At 34.4% G+C, this 14,028-nt stretch overlaps 1 protein-coding gene and 1 pseudogene across 1 annotated transcript; both read right to left on the reverse strand.

Annotated features, from left to right (window-relative positions):
• Positions 1 to 608: 608 nt before the first annotated feature.
• Positions 609 to 2,443, reverse strand: LOC111882128 (protein NUCLEAR FUSION DEFECTIVE 4-like). The gene is made up of 2 exons (XM_023878492.3): positions 1,889 to 2,443; positions 609 to 1,797 (listed from the first exon to the last, which is right to left on the reverse strand). Exons 1-2 carry the CDS (start codon positions 2,357 to 2,359, stop codon positions 721 to 723), a joined length of 1,548 nt encoding a protein of 515 aa, XP_023734260.1. The 5' UTR covers positions 2,360 to 2,443; the 3' UTR covers positions 609 to 720.
• Positions 2,444 to 10,983: 8,540 nt separating this feature from the next.
• LOC111882145 (protein NUCLEAR FUSION DEFECTIVE 4-like) lies at positions 10,984 to 13,595 on the reverse strand (annotated as a pseudogene).
• Between the last annotated feature and the right edge of the window lie 433 nt (positions 13,596 to 14,028).

Below are 14,028 nucleotides of genomic sequence, written 5' to 3' on the forward strand. Positions count from 1 at the left end.
TTGATGTCTCCAAACAAAGTAATTTTTACAATTAACTTTTGTAGAAACAAAATTACTGATATTTGTTACTGGGAATTCACTGATGCGTCTTCTTGTAATCGGATCTTCCCTTTCTGATGCTGACATTTGAGCGCAAATTTATAATAAATCTATAGGTATGAAGAACTGATTGAAACAACTTCGAAAGAGAAAATTTGTACAAATATTGTTTAACGAGATTAAAACAAAAGAACTGAATTCCAAGAAATATAATTGCAACAATCAAATTTGAATCATAAGAAATCAATTGATTATGAATGATCCTAAGAATGGAATCAAATCAAGAAGAAAAATTACCATGAAGAGATTTGCAAAAGTGTGGACTTTTATCATCTTTCAATGAGAGCTGAGCAAAAGATTTACAAATATATAGAGAGAAGTATATTCGAGGTTGTTACAATGAGTCTAACCAACTTTAACAGCCACTAGATGATACTCTTCAACTACTGTCTGATATTCTAATTATTACGTGATCAACACATTCTCTCCTGTCGCACTGTTCATATAGCGATCCATCTGTTTCTATATCTTGATTTCAAAAACTATTATGTTTAACAATTCGTTCTACAGACTACAAATTCGAGTTTCATTTATGTTGTGTAAAAAGTGAATGAGGATGAAAGCATAACAGACTCGATTCGAACATACATGTACAGCAAAAACCACCTCCATTCCTTCTAGCTATACCAGAAGTTGCTTCGATCGTCTTTGTAAAATCAACGCATAGAACCCTCTTGTTCGAAAAAACAACACCAACGAAACAAGAAACCCAAAAACACAAACCCCAGCAAACACAAAATACGAAACCATAAAGCAATGAATCCCATGGCAAGATCCTCCTCCTCCTGCTTCAGCTTCCATGTCGTAAATCCTACCTATCACTCCCACAGAAAGTATATACGACCCGATGGGATTACCCGCAGCTACTGTGTTGAAAATCGTCCCCATATGCTTCACTCCAAAGATCTCCGAAGTGATTGTAGGCATCAAAGACCACTGTGATCCATAGCAAATGCCCACGATCACTGTACCAATGTACAAATTCCCACCTGACCCGATGATCAAATGGCCGGCGACCATGGCAGCTTGTGTCAGCGAGATAAACAATGGTCTCCCCCATCCGTATCTGTGTAGAAACACATCAGACACAAAACCACCACCAAATCGGCCAAGAAAGTTCCATATGCTCCATAGAGAAACCATCGCATTGATCTGAAAAGTTGAGTAGTCGAGAGACTCGCCTATCTGACTTATATTGTTGATCGTCGCCATTCCCGATCCCATCCCAAACATCATCGCTACAGACAGTAACCAGAAGTTGACAGTTCCCACCGCTTGCACCAGATTCATTTCAACGCCTCCTTCCTTGTCAGAAGCTACAATCAACGGAGCCATGGCGGGTGACGGCGGTTGTTTTTCCTTTCTTTGAGCTGAGACCGCAACTTGAAGAGGTGAAGACACCAGCATCAGAAGAACGACGGTTGTAACGATGTGAACCCATGATGGGATTAAAAACATGTTTTGAAAGATAATTATGATCATTAAATATGCAGCAACTGCTAGAGCGATCAACGAAAAGCCATTCAAATGGTGTTTGTCGTTGGTTGTGTTCGATGGGTTTACATGAATCAAAGACATAAGTAGAAGAGACACAGCAGCCGGAAACACAGCGAGCATCAGCAGGAAAGTGCTTGGGTTGCCATCAAATAGCGTCTGGTAGATTTGGATCAATATCGCTCCACTCAGACCAAGAAATCCCTTACAAATTTGAAGAAATAATTTACTACTTCAGTACAATTGTTCATTCTTCCTTTTTCAAATGCATGATCAAACAAGAAAATCATATTACCTTCATAATGCCAACGGTGGTTCCACTGTAATCGGGGAAGTTCTGAACGGCGACGACGACATTTGTGGTGTTGAAGAAGGTCTGTGCGTGAGCCGCCATGAACATGAAGAAGCACATGAGGGAGACATGAGGCTTTTCAATGACTCCGGTAACGGATAACCACATAAGGAAGTAACCAGCAAAGAACTGAATTGCTCCGGCCAAGTAAACCAATGAAAGACCGGATCCAAAACGAGACGACGACGGAGGTGCACCGCGTTTGTGATCGGTGACAGCGTGGTAGAGCAGACCGGATAAAACTCCGATGTTAGCGCCGATGTCTTTGAAAACGGAGACGGTGTCGAGAGTTGATTGATCGTAACCTTGACTGGATTTGAGGGCTGCGGAGTATATTCCGAAGGCGTAGGAAGCACCGCAGCTGCACTGAATCCATATGCTCGCCACCGTAGCTATCCATTTGCTGTTTTCCATTTTTGATTTGTTACCTTTATAGGTCTACTCCGTCAAACGTGCGTGTAGTGATTATGATTTATGCTCCTTTATAATGGGAGTGGAAGAGCGGATAGACATCTGGATCAATGGCATGTTGTAGAACGCACGACCTTTCAAAGAGGAGATCTCGCCAGCCTATTTATTGACTTTCGTAGTTTATGTAACTACCGACCATACACATGTATATTTTGCAATATATGATTAAAATACTTCATTATATAAATATAATATGTATAGTTTTGCAACATTATTAAAATAAAGTGAATGAATAAGCATACTTTAAACTTTAAAGCAAGTAAAATAAAATATCGATATACGCGGTATGTCTGTTTGAAACTTTGCCATGGTAATGTGAACTTGTAAACAATTCAATGACAAAGAGCCTAGGATTGTTTAAATGATTGTTCTATTTCTATTTCGTTCACATGATAACCCTAGCATTATTTATTTATCCATATACAAAATTAGAATGTCAGATTAATAAAATCCAATAATATCTCTCAAAATCTTATAAAATATAAAAGGTATCTTTGTATTGTTACATTATTGTGAAGTCTATTATGAGCACATGGTAAACGACGCATTCTTTCACCAAACTAAAACATGTAGAAAAATGTGTAAGCTGCAGAACTAATAATGAAATTAATTAATATAATCCAATAATATCTTTCAAAATCCTATAAAATACAAAAAGACTAATAATAAATTTGATCATGGAAGTATATTAAGGTTGTCGTTAAGGGTGACAACTCTCGATTAAATCCGTAATCCAACACTGATCCAGTTTGAAAATAGACAGGTTTTAATTGATATTTTTGACACGTCAATTCGTCATAGGTTGGGTTGGGCTATCTGTTTGGGTTCATGGGTCAACCCGCCAACCCATATATATATATATATATATATATATATATATATATATATATATATATATATATATATATATATATATATATATATATATATATATATATATATATATATCTTTACTATCTTATAAAAGAAATCTCACTATTTCTAAAAATATATTGAATATAATAATATTATTTTTTTTAAGACGTTCAAATCATTAAGCTAATAGTACAAGTAGTCATCAATAAAATAATATTAAATTTTAACCTGTGTTTTGAATCCTTATATTTCTCAACAAATTCTATCTTCTTCCCTGAATTTCGGATAATTCAAAATTTGAAACCATCAGAAAATACATGTTGATTCAAATATCCCTCCTGCATATGGCTTTTTCTTAATAGGTTTTTACTTTAATCCTTACTTGTAATTGATTTCATCATTTTTAACTTTTTGTATTTTTATCTTATAAATATATTGGGTGAAGGCTTTATTATATCAGGTTTGTTCCTAAAAAGGTTTTTACTATGTTTCCTTAATGTGTTGGCTTTGCAGGTTCAAAGAACTCAACCAAGAGGGCCAGTTAGAGCATTGTATTATCATTAGTTTGTATATTTTTGCATCTTATTTTTGCAATAAAGAACGGTTAAACACAAGATTTGACATGATTAAGGTAGTTTGTATATTTTTCATCTTGTTTAGTCTAAAAATGAAACCTTTTTCATCATTGATCATTATAATATCAAGTTTAATCACATGGACTTCCTGATTACGGTGATTATTGTCCTTATTATAAGGTTCTATATAGATTTTGTTCAATATTTTAAGGTTTCGAGAACCTAAATCAATATGAATCCTTGAATTACATACCATCGCTGAAAATGTTTTAATTTGTGACCAAACTTGGTTTAAAATCACAATGAACAAGTTGACACCTGAGTATTTTGGCCTTCTCAAAGGCTTATTTATCGACTTTTGAATCACAACACCTGATATTCTAAAGGTTTATTTTTATAAACTATTATTTATATATTTTAGCATTTTACTTAGTAGGACATTAAATTAATAAAGGAATTAAGGAAAACAAAAAAAAAAGAGGACGATAAACAGTACAAGTGGTTTGGGTATGTATAAATAGAAGTAATAACCATTAAGGGGGTGTTTGGCAAAAAAACTTATTGCTTATTAGTTTATTAGCTTATAAGTTAATAAGTGTAGAGTAACTTATGAAAAAATGACGTATTAGAGGTTCCCCACCTTAATAAGTTATTTTAATCCAAACATTTTTTTAACTTATAGTGATGTGGAACCTAATAAGTTGTTTTAAAAAAGCTTAGCCAAACACCCCCTTAATATGGTATGGTAATGCTCTTGAAAATAGATGTCATTTAATATTCATTTCTCAAAGCGAACGTAAAATGGTTTTAACTCTAAAGAGATCAGATTATTCGCCGTCCGCCGCTTTGCGCGGGTAGACGGCTAGTATATATATATATATATATATATATATATATATATATATATATATATATATATATATATATATATATATTAATGAAATTTGATTTCTTTTCGTATTCGTAATATTTTGTATCATTGTATTTCTTTCATATGCGTATGTGCTTGCGGTGCCTTAACCAAAAAATGAAAAACACATGTCATTATAACATACCCACAACTCATGAACGAAGAACGTATCCATTTTGTATGAGTGTTTCATTTTTCAATTTTATTTAGATGTTAATTATTTTATGAATTTATGTTGAAATTTTTTTTTCTATTAATTACTTTAATCACTTTATGACTATTTGTTAAAAATCATCATTTTTGAAAGTCCACTGCTTATTTATTAAACGAGTTATATGACTTGGGTTTGACCCGCTAACTTGTAAACCCACGAACCCATACTTAAACGGGTTATATGGGTTGGGTTGGGTTTGGTCGGGTTGAGGTTTTCAACCCACCAACCCATGACCCGCCAACCCATATATTATATGGATTAGGTTGAGTTTTTGTTTTCTGATCCGTCAACCTGTGACACGCCAATCCGAACCCAACCCGATTGTGAGGCCTAGTTTTTATTATCTAGTGCTAGAAGTTCAAACCGTACGTAGTTATATATCTTTTATTATTATTATTATTATTATTATTATTTGCAAATGTATCCCTTTAGACTACCCGGTGTGGGCACATTATGGCTCGTTATTGTCGACGTGTCTGCACCTTCACGCCGTAACCATGGGGGGAACACCCCCCCTAGCCGTTATGTGATGCTCCGTGGTGGTGGTGGTAACGAGATGAAACGAGTGTTATTCTTTTATTTTCCTTCTTTAATTTGCCTCATAACTGCGTTATTAGCTTTGGAACACAACCCCTGTAAATTTGTGGTGGAAAGATGAAGACGCTTTTATGCCTATGTGGACTTTAACCAACGTTTTTTTTTCCTTTGCCCATACTGCCCTCTCTTATCTACTGCATCTTTTATATCTAGTTAAGCAGTCTATGTGGCATGCCACATAGACAAATTCTGAGTTCTGACCCCTAGTCCGTATGGTAGTGCTGACATGATCCGAGTAGAAAACAAAAACCTAGAAATAAAAATAAACATTGCTTCATCATTCTATAACAACATAGTAATTACCACAATACACTACCACCATAATATAAAATATTACTTCAATCGACATATAAAATCTCCTTACAAAAACTGCTTTATCATACAAATACTAGAATAAGATAAATAAAAGCTTTTCGCCTTCAGATATCTGTAAGTGGTAGAGATAATCAAAAACTTCTAGCCATATATGAGGGAGCACAACTTCAAGTATTGCGTAAACGAAGAATAATAGTACCAAGATCAACAAAGGTTATTGAAAAAATTAAACAACCCTCATATTGAAACTCAAATTTCCAAACTACAAAAGTCCTTCTTCAGCTCACAAAATCATAGAACTTTTGAGAAAGTTCAAGGTAAATATTTCACTTTTAGATTCCATTAAACAAGTATTCTGATATATTAAAACTTTAAAAGAATTATGCATTTCTAAAGAGAATTTAGAAGGGAGTTGAAATAGTGCCCGTTGGATCATGATGAATTCAAACCAATGTCTTCTCCTATGAGCACTTCTCAACTACTGAGCCTTGCTAACAATCCATTACTTTCTGATCCGGCACCATATAGATCGACAAACCGTTGGAGCCCTTCAATATGTCACTTCGAGAGATGACCTTTGTTGTGAACAAAGTTTGTAAGTTCAAGCATGCACCAACTAAAAATTATTGGTCTGCGGTAAAATGAATTCTACGATATTTGAAAGGCATGCCAAAATTTGTTCTCTTTATCCGTCATAACCCTGGATCCTTGCTTCAAGCTTTCATAGATGCATCTTGGCAAACACAAGGTTTCCCCTGTTGAAGCCTACTCTAATGTTGATTAGGCAGGGGGATCCAAATGACCGTCGGTCCATCGACGAATACGTTATGTATTTTGGCTCTAATTTTATCTCATGGACCATAAGAAAACAACATATTGTTTCTCGGTCTTCTACTGAATCAGAGTACAAGGCTCTTGTTGATACTGTTCCAGAACTCATGTGGCTTGAAGTTCTTCTCAATGAACTCGACATCTCTATCAAGACAACCCCTGCACTTTGGTATGATAACTTAGGTGCTACATATCTTATTGCAGATCTTGTATTTCATGTTCTTACCAAACTTGTTGAAGTAGATTCCACTTTGTCAAAAAGAAGGTTGTTCGTGGCAAGCTAAACATTTACTTTATATCTATAAAATATCAAGTCGCGGATATCTTTACAAAACTTCTCTCAACGCAAAGGTTTATGTTTCTACGGTCCAAGCTTTAGGTCATTTCCCGTCCTCGGCTTGCGGGGGAATGTTAGACTATCAATTATATTTAGGTTAAGTTTAGTGTACTTAAGTGTAATATCAAACTCTCTCTCTCTCTATCTCTGTCTCCCTCTTTCTCTCTCTCTCTCTCTCTCTCTCTCTCTCTCTATATATATATATATATATATATATATATATATATATATATATATATATATATAGTATCCTATACCATATTTTATAATTAGAAGCAATTACAATCTTCTCTTGTAATTTTTTGTAAGGTATGTACTATTTTGTAATTTTTCTGTTAGGTAGACTATTTTTAATTTTTTAAAAAGATTGACATATTGTTTTTGTTAAAAAAAGTTACATAAGGACTTGTCAGTAAATTACAAGGACAATTTTTGTAAACTATTTTCTATAAATGGACCAAACCTATCAATATACAAAAATCTTAAACATATGGACTATTTTTATATTAAAAAAAGAAAAATAAAAATAAAAATAAAAACCCTTATAGGGACCTTTTCTATACATTACAAAATTATAGGGACTAAATCTACTAAATTTCAAAACTTTTGTGGCAAAACTAAAAAACTAAGAAAATATACTATTTATGAAGGACCAAAATTGTCAACTTTCAAAAATATTGTGGCAAAACTCCAAAACACCATAAGATTATTATTGGTAACACTATATAGTTTATTATATTCTTCATAATAACACATAGAGCCTCACCACAAGAAATTAGAGTTTTACCGGTGACGGGTCGCCGCTAAAGGGTCGTTGTTATTGGTTCGTCGCTAATGCTCATTTGGTCGCCGCTATTGCCTTCTGTCGCCACTAAAGACGTGTCGCTGCTAATACTATATGCCGCCACTAAAGGCGTCGCCACTATTTATATGCATTTGTATACATAATACACATACAAAAACACATACACATACATAATTTACATACAAAATACACATATGCATATAAATGATCATACAAAAACACATATACATACATAAAAATGCACTCAAGATACACATATACATACAAATGCAAATACAAATACATATCCACATCTACAAACACAAAATACACATAAAAATGCACATCTAAAATATCAAAATTTCGTCATGAACAGTGGTGGTGGCGGTATACTCCGGCAAGAACAGTGGGGGTCTTAAAATTCTGACAACCAACACAATTTTAGAAGGGAGAAGAGAAAAGGAAAAGAAAAAGGAGGGAGGGGGAAATGGAGAGGAAGAGGGGTGAAATATCGAAGATTTCGGTGAAATTCCGATGAGGTCGATGGTAGTTAGCAGAGAGAAGAGAGAAGAAGGGAAAACACAGAAGTAGATCAAGGAAGAAAGTGAAGACGATGCAGATTTTATTGTCGACACTTTTTAGCGGCGAGGCCTTTACCGGTCAAAAATATTGTGGCAAAACTCCAAATCACCCGAAGATTATTATTCCTAACACTATATAGTTTTTTATATTCTTCATAATAACACATAGAGCCTTACTACAAGAAATTAGAGTATTACCGGCAACACAGGCATCGCTGTTAAAGGTCGAAAATGTCGCCGCTAATACCTTTAGCGGCGACTTGTAGCCGCTAAATGGTCGTTGCTATTGGTTCGTTGCTAATGCTCCTTTGGTCGCTGTTATTACCTTCTGTCGCCACTAAAGACGTGTCGCTGCTAATACTATATGTCGTCACTAATGGCGTCGCCGTTACTTATATGTATTTGTATACATAATACACATACAAAATACACATATACATACAAAAACACATATACATACATAATTTACATACAAAATACACATATACATATAAATGATCATACAAAAACACATATACATACATAAAAATACACTCAAGATATACATATACATACAAATACATATACACATCTACAAACACAAAATACACATACAATTACACATCTAAAATATCAAAATTATCAAAATTTCGTCATGAACAGTGGTGGTTGCGGTATACTCCAGCAAGAACGTTGGGGGTCTCAAAATTCTGTCAACCAACACAATTTTAGTTGGAATAAGAGAAAAGGAAAAGAAAAAGGGGGAAATGGAAAGGAAGAGGGGTGAAATATCGAATATTTCGGTGAAATTCCGATGAGGTCGATGGTGGTTAGCAGAGAGAAGAGAGAAGAAGAGAAAACACAAAAGTAGATCAGGAAAGAAAGTGAAGACGAAGCTGATTTTATTGTCAACGCTCTTTAGCGGTGACGCCTGTAGCGGTCAAAAATATTGTGGCAAAACTACAAAACACCCGAAGATTATTATTCCTACCACTATATAGTTTATTATATTCTTCATAATAACACATAGAGCCTAATGTGATAAGGAGGGTCCATTAATATGACATTTATAACAGTTGCATGGAAAAGATGGTAACGTTAATTTCTTATGAATAACCAACTACAATATGTGAATAATTTATAATGGTTGCATGAAGAAGACGAAAATATAAATTTATCGCGAATAAAAACCGTAGTCTTCGATTGGATAGACGATAGTGATAGAACATTATTGATAATAGTTGCATGCAAAAAGATGGTAATATTGCTTTTTCACGAATAACAACTATCGTCATCTGAGTACATGCCTATGATCTTTACTACGACATCCAAAACAGAATTCCTCGCGAATATGAATATAGTGCCGGGAGACACATAGGCCCCAATACCATGACATTTACAATTGCTGCATTGATAGACTTTTTTTTAATGACAAACTATTCAGCGGAAGTCTAACCACAATATTCCAATGATAACGCCTAATACAAACTCATTTACAGAGGCAAACCCAGCCTATAAATGATTTCTAATGAAAACTTCTCATTCATAGGACATAATTAGAAGAGGCAAATTTAAAAGGTTCAAATTTGAACTCTCAACCTCAAATACATATGGGCATCAAATATTAAGGATGTGAAGCCCAATCATATAATCATTAATTCTATATCAAACCCCGATGCATCAGTCCAACTAGATTGTGTTGCACGTAAATATGGTAATATAAATTCCTCTTAGATATTTTTTTTTTTTGAAACGGCAAATTAACTAATCTAGTCCTAAATAATCACCTATGTCTCCATAGAGACTTGAACCCCTGACCTCTCATATGAGAAGGTCACTCCATACCGCTAGGTCATTGGCCCTTTGGTATAAATTCCTCTTAGATAACTATAATTCGTGAGTAGACAACGAAGGTCCTTTAATATGACATTTATAATGGTTGCATGCGAGATATATTGATATTATTTCCTTATGAAAGATATAAGTACTTATGAAAATACTTGGGTTTTACTTTTGTTTGAAAACATATTCGCAAATGAATGAGCAAAAGTTGGAGCCAATTTATTAAAATCCAAAAATATATGGTACCACTTGTTATGGCAGAATAACTCGTTACATCTCAAAACAACCAATTAAGGTTTTGGTTTAGCTATAAGGAGTAATCCTCTAAATTGAGAGGGGTATAGGTGGTAGACCTTTCATTGATTTGTTTAATAAAAAAAAAAAGACAAATAATTAGAAAAAAAAAATAAAAAGAAATTAGGAAAGATAAAATATTCATTTTATGTCCGTCAAGAACCAAACAAATTGAAAAAACAAATAGTAAAAAAAATTAATAATAAAAAGAACTAAGAAGGACAAAATAATAATTTTATGTCCGTCGCAAAGAACGAGGTGAAACAAAACATTCCAGTGACAATCCGAATTATATTTTAAAATATCTTTTAAACATAAAATTTAACAATTGAATCAAAGAATAACCAATATATAATGTCTTTATATATAATTTTTCAATTCGGAAAGTCCCTACTTTTTGTTTAGTCCCTAACTTATTTTTTTAACATAAAATTTAACTATTGAATCAATAGGTATTTTTTCTTTATTATACTTGAATCGTAAGATTTGATGGTGATTTTGTGATTAGTTTAATTCAAATCTTCTTATAAAACCAAATAAGATGCTTGAAAAACTTGTCAAATAACCAAAATCAATTAACCAGTTTCTTTTCTATTTCTTTGTATCTTTATTATTATCAAACAAAACATTTATTAATTCTCTCTAATTTTCTATCAATCTCTCAACTTTTTCTCTCCTCTCCACAACTACAAAGTACAACCCCACTCTCCTCTCTCTTTCTTCCTCCACCTCCACCTCAACTGCCTCTGCCTCTGCCCGTTTGTTCACAACCACCACATAAAACCCCTTCGTCCTGATAAACAACACCAAAGATACAAACATCCCGAAAACACAAACCACAGCAAACACAAAAAACGAATCCCTAAAGCAATGAATCCCATTGCAGGAACCCCCTCCTTTTGCTTCTTTATCATAAATGCTTCCAAGCACTCTCACAGACAATATATACGATCCAACAGGATTAGCTGCTGCAATGGTATTGAAAATTGTCCCCATATGTTTCACCCCAAAAATTTCAGACGTAATCGTAGGCATCAAAGACCACTGTGATCCATAACATATGCCGATAATCGCTGTACCAAAGTACAAATTCCCATCAAAGGCGATCCACAAATGGCCGAAGACCATCGCCAATAGTGTTATCGAGATGAACATCGGTCTCCCCCAGCCCCACTTGTGTAAAGAGAAATCAGACAGAAATCCACCACGGAATCTTCCTAGAAAGTTCCAGATACTCCATAGAGACAAAATTGTGTTGATTTTGGTTGTTGAGTATTCAAGAGACTGACCTATTTGAGTTACGTTGTTGATGGTGGCGAGACCAGAACCCATCGCACACACCATGGATGCAAATAGGAGCCAGAAGTTGACGGTGGTCATTGCTTGTAGCAGATTCAATTCCACCGCCGGTGGACCACTGTTACTCGCCACCACCTGACTCTCTGAAGCTACAATCAGTGCTTCTGTAGCCTCTTGCTGTTCGTTGGTTTGAGCTGTGCATGCGATTAGAAGATGTAAAAGGATTAGAATACCAAGAATGATGGTTGTGATGACGTGAGCCCGTGATGAGAAGACGAATTTGTTTTGAAGGTAGAGTATGATGGTTAGATATCCGGCTATGGTGATTGCGCCTAGTGAGAATTTGTTTAGATGATGTTTGTCGTGAGTCGTGTTTGAGGGGTTTTCGTGAATGAGAAACATGAGAATGAGGGAGACGAGAGATGGAAACACGGCAAGCATTAGTATGAATTTGGTTGGTTTGCCGTCGAAGAACGTCAGGTAGATTTGTATTAGTATCGCTCCGCTTAGACCGAGAAAGCCCTGAGTAAATGAAAATTACAAAATTCTGTTATAACAGAGCATATTCATAAGATCATACATTCATACAGTTAATCAATGGCATGAAGCTGCAAAAAATTGAATTAATGGATGTTAGGATAATACTACGTAGGATGTATGAAGCTTTTGTTCATCTTAGCTAGCGTTCATGAAAATTTGTACATTGAGAATGTACTCAATGTAGTAGTATCGTATGAAACTTAAAGCGTATGGTACAACTTTCCAATGCATTTGATTCAAATGTTTTGTATGAGTATATGATTCACGCGGCGGTTTTACCTTCACCTTAATCTCTAACTTTTGATTTCACCGATCATCGGAATGTAGAATCAAACGAAAAACTGATTGATCGGAACAAACTGTAAACATGCCGGTAAGTAAAAATGCAGAACCTGATTGATAATTGTATGAGTTACCTTCATAATGCCGATGGTTGTTCCACCGTAATCTGGAAAATTCCTGACGGCGACGACGATATTTGCGGTATTGAAGAAAGTCTGAGCGTGTGACGCCATGAACATGAAGATGCACATGAGCAGAACGCTCGGTTTGTGAATGCGTCCGGTGATGGACAACCACATAAGGATGTAACCGAAGAAGCACTGAGGTCTGAGCCACTCCAAACAAGTAAACGATCGGAAGTCCGCATTTGAAACGAGAAGACGACGGCGTTGAATTGCGGTGGTTATTAGTGACGGCGTGATAGAGGAGACCGGCTAAAACTCCGATATTAGCGCCGATGTCCTTGAAGACGGAGACGGTGTCGAGAGTCGATTGGTCGTAACCTTGGCTGGATTTGAGGGCGGCAGAGTAGATTCCGAAGGTGTAGGAGGCACCGCCGGTGCACTGGATCCATATGCTCGCCACTGTAGCTATCAATTTACTGTTTTCCATTTTTTTAATTTTCAGAAGTAGATTGTATGTATTTGAGATCATTTCCATTAATGCGTGTCTGTATCGATGAACAATAGTCTGGATGTATGTTTATAATGGAAGACGGAACTACACAGGTCGAGAGTGCGTGGTCAAAACGCGCCACCGCTGATATGTTTGGGAATTATTTGGAGGGGCACATACGTCATATGCCGTTAATATGCGTGGACACATTAGAAACTCGTGGGTTTACATCAAGTATAAACACTGGATATTTTCATCGTAATTTATAAGATATTTTATTTAATTACTTTTATAAATGTATCAATTAAACTTTTTAAATGGTTTTTCTGTTAGGAGGAATATTTTTTATATGTCCTTTGTTAAAAATCAAAATATCACATTTTTCCACTCAAAAATTAAAATATCATATTTATAACTCATAAGCTTTCAAAATCGTTTTTTATCTTAATAAACTTTCAAATGTCTTATTGTTCATAGACATCAAAATATATATTTGTTCAAAATCTTATTTTAAACCTTTAAAAAGTATATATATATATATATATATATATATATATATATATATATATATATATATATATATATATATATATATATATATATATATATACTTTTCCAACGACGTGGTATGTTGAATTTGGGTACCTAAGCTTATATACCCTTAAGAGTATATTCACTTTTCTCATATATATATATATATATATATATATATATATATATATATATATATATATATATATATATATATATATATATATATAA

The sequence above is a fragment of the Lactuca sativa genome, chromosome 4 (assembly GCF_002870075.4).
Source record: "Lactuca sativa cultivar Salinas chromosome 4, Lsat_Salinas_v11, whole genome shotgun sequence".
Classification (NCBI taxonomy): domain Eukaryota; kingdom Viridiplantae; phylum Streptophyta; class Magnoliopsida; order Asterales; family Asteraceae; genus Lactuca; species Lactuca sativa.

Excerpts from the sequence above, each read along its gene's own strand:
- LOC111882128 (XM_023878492.3), bottom strand. The coding sequence starts at position 2,359 with ATGGAAAACAGCAAATGGATAGCTACGGTGGCGAGCATATGGATTCAG. Across the intron at positions 1,798-1,888 it reads CCACCGTTGGCATTATGAAG|GGATTTCTTGGTCTGAGTGG; the intron begins GTAATATGATTT and ends CAAATTTGTAAG.